The following is a 7,201-nucleotide window of genomic DNA, read 5'->3' as shown; positions in this document are numbered from 1 at the left end:
CAAGGTCAAGGGCTACACTAGATGGAGGAGTGTCGAGCTCGTAGGTGTCACCCAAGAGAGGTGAGGCAAACTTGCCGGCTGTGCCCGAGGCTAAAGAGGCACCGTGGCAAGCTCATAGGAGGCGCCAAAGGAGTGGCAAGCTTGAATGGTGCACCCAAAGATGGAGAGGCACCCAATGGAGGAGTGGCTTGCTCATGGTGGGCAACACCCAAGAGAGAAGTTCCAAACTTGGAGGGCATGCCAAAAGGTGGAGAGGTACCGAAGATAGAAGTGTCCACCTCATGGGCAGCCCCTGAGGGTGGAGTGACAACCGCATGGGCAAGGTGTAAGGGTGGAGTGGCAAAGGGCTCAAAATAGTGTGGAGAAAGAATTGTGGGAGAATGAGGAGGAGGAGGTGGGGTGGGGTCATGGGGAAGAGATGGAGAATGGGTGGGGGGAGGAGATGATGCCTCATCAATCGAACCCGTCGTGCATTGCAATGCTCGAGCCCTTATTTTGCGTTCACGATTTCTTCTTATCCTATCTTCCATGCAAACCCTTGCTTGCTCCTCATGAACAAGGTGGATTGGGGACTCTCATTGCCTATTTCTTTTTCTACTCCTACAACTTTGTGAACCCATGCTAAGAAGTAGGAAAAAAGAGATTAAGCATAAAATTGAAGATTAAAGTAATACTAGAACAAGATTAACATATACTTGGAATGGAGCTATCTCCAAAGTTGGTAAAGCTCTAAGAATGAGGGAGACTCCAAAAATTGGGCTATATATACCAAGATAGTTAGCATTTCATTTGGTTAAATTGGATTATGGATTAAATCTGGATTTTTACAGATAATGATAATTTTTTATAAAATACTAAAAAAATTTAAAATATGATTACAACTTTTAGAAATGATGAATGAATTAATTATTTTAAGTAATGAAAATTATTTTTATTTATTTATTTAATAAATTTATTCGTATAATACATAAAATTTAATTAATTAATTAATAATAGTAAAATTTCTTTAAACATATTTCAAGTTTTCTTTCAAAAAAACATTTTTTAAAAATATGCTTTTTTAAATAGTATGAATTTATTTATTAATATCATAATATTCACTTGATTAAAAAACTAAAAAAATAAATTTTATTCAATAAATAATATTAATTTGATAAAAATTTATATTTATTTTTTCTTTTTTGGGAGGATAGCCTTAAAATTATACTACATAATTTTATTTCAAAAAAATTTATCATTTTGTAGAAAGTTGTGCTACTTCTCTAAGTGTCGGTTGTTGCTAATTTGATGATGTAGATACCACACTTGCTTACTAGCTTCAAAGGTAAGTGTTTAGGGCTTCCAAATCTTGCCAACAATGGCATCAATACAACCAACACCTATTATTTCAACCATACATAGCCGTGGTACAATTACCTCCTTGTTGAGCTTCTAAAATCTTGATTTTCTCTTCCACAATTGATTAATTTGGTGCCACAAACACAAATTTGAGTCCTCAAGCAATTGTTAAAATGAGATATACATCCCAAGATCAAGCTCACAATGCCATACATCCACTCCAACTTCCCAGTGTTTAGAAGACAACTTCACATCAAACTTGGCCTTTGGATTGCCAATAAAGACACCCATGAGCATCATAGGTGAGAGCACACATGCCACTAATATTGCAATGTGCCTTTAGCCAACTCTTTATCATGTTGCAATCTTGCTTATGTGCCTATCCCATCGAACATAGTTAGCACCATATGACGTGGGATGATGACATGACATTAAGATTCAATTTTATTATATCTAATATTTTGATGTTTTGTGAATACTGGGGAGTTTTTATAACTACGGTGCTTGCGTGTGTATGTATACATACATTTTTTTTAATGTGAGAGTAGGTGTTGAAATGAGATACCATTTAGGTAGATTTGAACTTAATACCTCCACACAAAAACACACATGTAATATAATATAAATACACACATATAATATAATGTATAAAACCGTCCTCCACTGAAAAAACACACATGTAATATGATATAAACACACACGCCCTTTTTTTTTTTCCAAAACCTTCCTATACACATGTAATATAGTATTTAACACAAACACATATAATATAATGTTTAAAAATTTTAATTCCTAGTCACGCTTATGTATTCAAGCGTGGTTTTAAAAACGTTTTGTCTATGGATTTTTAGACTTAAGACTGGTCATTTTCTTGAGGTAAGAGGATGCATTGTGTAGCGTAAGCAAGCAAAGAAACGTTTCTTTTATTTCTTTTTATCACGTGAGAATGCTGATTTTCATAGAACTCAAAGTCTCAACTCATCAAAGAAACATTTGTCACGTAAGGGTGCTACTTTTTATTAAATAATTTATTTATTCTTGCTGTAGTTTGAAGTGTGAGGAAAGTGCCCTGTGATGTTGAAGAGTGCACGCATGTGGAGAAGGTTGCACGTGGAGATAATTTAATTTAGATTTGATTAATTGGGCATGTGGAAAATGGGGCTAAGAGGAAATAATTCACAAGGAGAGGCAATACCTCACGCAAGTCGCACGTGTATGGGGAGTGATGGGAGATGAGTTATTAATAAACCCTAATATAAAAGCATAGTGTAGAGCAGCAATGGTATTCAGATTTTGCCCACTACACATGCTAGATGCCATCCTCCATGCTGTGCAAGGAGTCCCAAGTAAGTGAAGTTGCCATGGATCGCTTCAACATCCAAGTGCACAAGCTTCCCAAGACCCAAGCTTCTAGTAATTCTACCCTCCCAGGCAAGGATATAAGAATCAGAAGCCCAGCTGCTGATATACTGTCGCCCAAACGTCCATGCTTTGATGACATTGAGAACTCCAGGCCTGCAATTAACAGCTCTAATCATCCAGCAGATCTTGTCTTCCCGCAATGCCCTGGCTCTGGCCGTAGTAATGGGCCTTCTCCAACGCCTCATGATGTCGTGTTTCATGTTGGTAAGCGCAGGCGTGCATACCATGTGAGCTCCGAGAGCTTGACGAGAAGCTCCTCTTACTTCAGAAATTTGCTACACAGCAGTGTCGTGGGTGAATTGATGGCCCCCATCGTGATGGACTGTGAGGAGGTCATCTTCGAGAGCATGCTCGCCCTGATGAGATATGCCGCATTCGACGCCCTTCCGCCCATGTCGGAGGCGCAGATTTTCAAGCTCAGAAGGGAGGTGGAGTTCTATGGTATCCATGTGACAGAATCGCCAAAGCCAGCCACGCAGAGCGGCCGCAGCAGTCTTTCTACTACTCCTTCCACGAGTCCCAGTAGTAGCCCAAAGATCAGCCCTGGTGGTGAAAGCAGTCGTTTCTCCGCCCGCCATGCCCATTCCGCCGTCAGCGGTACCCGACAGCTGGCAGAGCTGCCCGACTTTCCGCTTAGTTTGGTGGATCCGGCAAAGCTCGTGCTGGTGTCCTGCGTGGACCGGGAAAGGGGGGCTATATTCACGTGCGACTGCACCAGCAAGCCCGCGGGTCCTACCCAGTGGGCGCTCAACTTCCACCACAGGCACGCCTTCTGCACCGCCTGCGGCCGGGCGCCGCCTGCCACTAGGATGCCAGCCAAGTACTTTGCGGAGATGTTCATGGCAGCGGCGTCACACTACTACACCAATCCCGACCTAGCGGCGGGGAAGAGTGCGTGGTGGGTGGGTGCCGACTCCACCTGCACGCTGCGCTTCGTCAGTGCGAGTGGGGCCGATGCGTGCACCTCCTGCGGATTGGATGTGACTGTCTGGGCAGCCAATTGCTTCTACTCCCACGCCTTTTGCACGCGGTGTGACCAGTCGGCTGAGGGGTCCGTCCTCCTGAGCCTCCTCCTTGCGCTGCGCTACGGCGGTGGGAAGGGCGCCAAACCCAGCAGATCTAGCTTTAAGATTCGAAGTCCTCCTGCCTTGGCGTAGCTACTGTGTATATACGATAATACAATTTTGCCTAAATTACTTCACTCATCATAAGTTTTCGCAAATGCTGTGTCAGAAAGAAAAAAAACGTCCTTTAGAGTAAATTTCACCTGAGAAAAACCGATTGTATTTCTGTATAGCCTTAATATAAAGATTCAGAATTTGAAATTTTAGTTATAAACCGATTAACTTATGATTTTTTCCAATAAAAACCAACCCTAGTTCAAGATTGGAAGATGAATCCATAGTAACTTAGGGGTACAAGGACAATGGGGGACTCATTACTAGGGAGATGGGCAACCATGTTGATTTGATTTTTAATATAGTCAGATTATGTTGTTTGTGGGAAACCTGGAATTCCAAAAATTGTATTGTTTTTCAGAAAGCTTGTGACACAGGAATTGATACGAACGGGTTGATGCGTAAATGCATATGTATGTGCTCGTCTATATGCTTGGTTAACAAGTTGAATGGGCTAGAGCTGGTTCAAATGATTCAAGCTCTCCAGTCAACTTGATTCCTTTCCTTTGGGTGTAACCTGCAGTCATACTAGGCTTTGCCTAACTGTGTGGTATACTTGCTTTTAGGGCCTTGTAAAGCTGAAGTTAGAATCCAAACCAGTCAAATATGGACCTAAAACTAAGAGATGGTACTAGAAGGTGAAGCAAAAAAGTTACTCTTTTGTTGCCTTTATTGAGAACCCAGCTGGCACCAAACCAACAGTCAAAATATGGCTCAAGAAAGGTGTTGTGTTGGAGAAACATGCTCCTAGAGGATGCACCATTGAGGCTATGGTGGAAGCCTGTATTCTGCTTGGTTTTTATCAGATTTCTTGGGAGAAATCATCTTTTGTATTTGCGGATGATAGATGGGATTTGATTTGTAACTTGCTTAATAGAGGGTGATGGATAAATTAGCTGTTGTTGTTGGTAGCCTGTTGTAAGGCTGAAAGGATGTAATGCTTTTTGATATATATATATATATATATATATTGGTCCCAAAGAAAAGGTTTATTCCTGATGTTGTGTGTGCGTGTGAGGAGAGAGAGTAAGGGTTTGAACATGCCCAAACCACAAATTAGGATTTCCTTTTCATCAAAATAGACTTTGATAAAGCCTGTGATAGGTCAGAATGGGATTCCATCCTCCAATCCCTTCAAGAAATGGGGTTGGGTCCAAGTTTTATCAAGTTCATGCATACGTTGTTTGGAAATGTCAGCAGGGCAAGGGTGGCCAAGGCTCAATGGATAGCTATCTACACCCTTTGTCCTCAGAAGGTCCATTAGACGGGGATGCCCCCTTGCTCCCTTACTGTTTGATATTGCTGCTCATGCTCTAGGATGGCTGGTAGAAGACAGCATTAAAAAAAAGGTGCTCACAGGGGTTACCCTTCCTGACAGACACAACCAAATGTGTCTTCAATAATTTGCTGATGACACCAACAGCATGGTGCACAATGGTGATGATCAATCCTTAAGGTCCTTTTGGAGTTACCTACAAGTCTTATGTCTAGCCTTTTGGCTCTCAAATTAACCACTCAAAAATAGGTATTAGAACTTTGCTTCTACAGCTCTCCTCCTCTTCCTTCCCCCCCCCCACAATGTCAAAGTTATTCCAGAAGGAAGGATTTTTAGACTATTAGGTACTATCCCAATGGGCTTTGGTGTAAGTCAACACAAAAAATGGGAATGGATTATAATAACCAAAGTGAAACATAAGTTTGATGAATGGAAGGGGCTTCAACAAAGTATGGTTGGCAGACTGGTAGTATTGAAACACATCCTCATCTCATCGACCATTTTACTATCTCTCCTATTGGCGACCCTCAAACATTGAAATCAAAGTCTTGGAGCCCTATGCAGAAATTTTTTGTGGAAAGGGGATGCCCAGGTGTTCAAAACCCCCAAAGTGGCTTGGAGAGTTTGCTCCATAGCCCTCTCATTCAAGGTATTTGGAAAGCTTGGAACAAGATAAGAGCCTTCCTAGAACTCACCCCTAATATAAGGTTTAAGATGGACATATTCCATTTGGACACTATATGGATATCTATGATCTTTTAGAATAATATTCCTTTGGAAATGTTTTCCTCCACCCATAAACTTCAAAAAATAGAATTGAAACCTGGGGGGATCTATGGAGCTTCCAAGATAAAAATTTGCTAACCCAAGAGTACCTGAAGGATATGTACATATACTAAATGATGCAGATCTGAACCTTGTGCAAATCAATGGGGGGGAAGGATTCATTACTGCTTGTCCCCCACTTCAAAAAGCTTGATCCCCCTCTCCACATAAAATTGAACACCAAGTGGTACTTAAGTTGGGATAGAATTCAATGGGAATTCAGATTCTACAAAACATGGAGGAGGGTCATTCCTGCTAAGTTGTCCTATCTATTGTGGCCACCAAGCACTATGGACAAATGAAAAAGCACACAAGATAGGAATCGGGGACAAGGTATGCCCTAGATACATGAGAGCTCTTGAAACCATCCCACACCTGTTTATCTCTTGCCATATCTATGAACAGTTTGGGTCAATAGGAACGTGTGGGTCTTTCAAAATGTACAAGGTGATGTGGTTATTGGCCTAAAATAATTTGTAACTATGCAGATGAGGAGTGCTTTGAAGGAGTCCAAGATCAAACTAATGAAGGAGATTGTTGAACTTGAAGTTATTCAAGTGGAGGAGATGGAATTGGACCTCATCCACATGACCAATGCAGCAGTTGAAGCAAAAAAGGATTTAGAGCTATAAAAAAAAAAGAGGCCAGGGACAATGTGACTTGATTCACTACATCTTGGAACTTGTTGAAAAGCAAGCAACAATGCAAGTGCCTCCATGGGGCAACTTAGGTTCTCTTTTGCATAAGTTAAGCTTCTTTGTAAAAAGCTCTCTTGTAAATCACTTTTCTTAATATATTTCCAATTTCTTTTAAAAAAAAGAGAGAGATTGGACGGAAATTATTATTTTTGAAGTCAAGATCTCTTAAAGTTAACATTTAGGCTTGCCAAAAATACAAAAGTCGCGTGAGACCAATCAGATATTTAGAAGGCTTAGGCTAGAGAGGAGGTGTCCGAGACTAAGATGCTAAACGTCCAACAATAAATCAATAGAAAAGGAAATGGTAGCGCAGGTCTCGAGTGAGATACATGGCACCATGACCAGGGTGTCAACATGTCCATGTATCTTAGGCGAGATACGTGGAGATGCATACTGATTACTAAGTGGCCCAATCATGTCGTCTACCCAACACACTAGGAATAAATTTCTATCTCGAGCAAGAT

The 7,201-nt window shown here is 41.1% G+C and overlaps 1 protein-coding gene across 1 annotated transcript; it reads left to right on the top strand.

The window, feature by feature from the left end:
• The first annotated feature begins 2,609 nt into the window (after positions 1–2,609).
• Positions 2,610–4,150, top strand: LOC147610902 (uncharacterized). The gene has a single exon (XM_086785156.1). It carries the CDS (start codon positions 2,652–2,654, stop codon positions 3,915–3,917), a length of 1,266 nt encoding a protein of 421 aa, XP_086641282.1. The 5' UTR covers positions 2,610–2,651; the 3' UTR covers positions 3,918–4,150.
• Positions 4,151–7,201: the final 3,051 nt, after the last annotated feature.

Source organism: Cibotium barometz, chromosome 48, assembly GCF_041138505.1.
Source record: "Cibotium barometz isolate CiBa-2024 chromosome 48, ASM4113850v1, whole genome shotgun sequence".
NCBI classification, from domain to species: Eukaryota; Viridiplantae; Streptophyta; class Polypodiopsida; order Cyatheales; family Cibotiaceae; genus Cibotium; species Cibotium barometz.
Note: the sequence above shows the minus strand (reverse complement) of the source record. Positions and strands in the feature narration are given on the sequence as shown.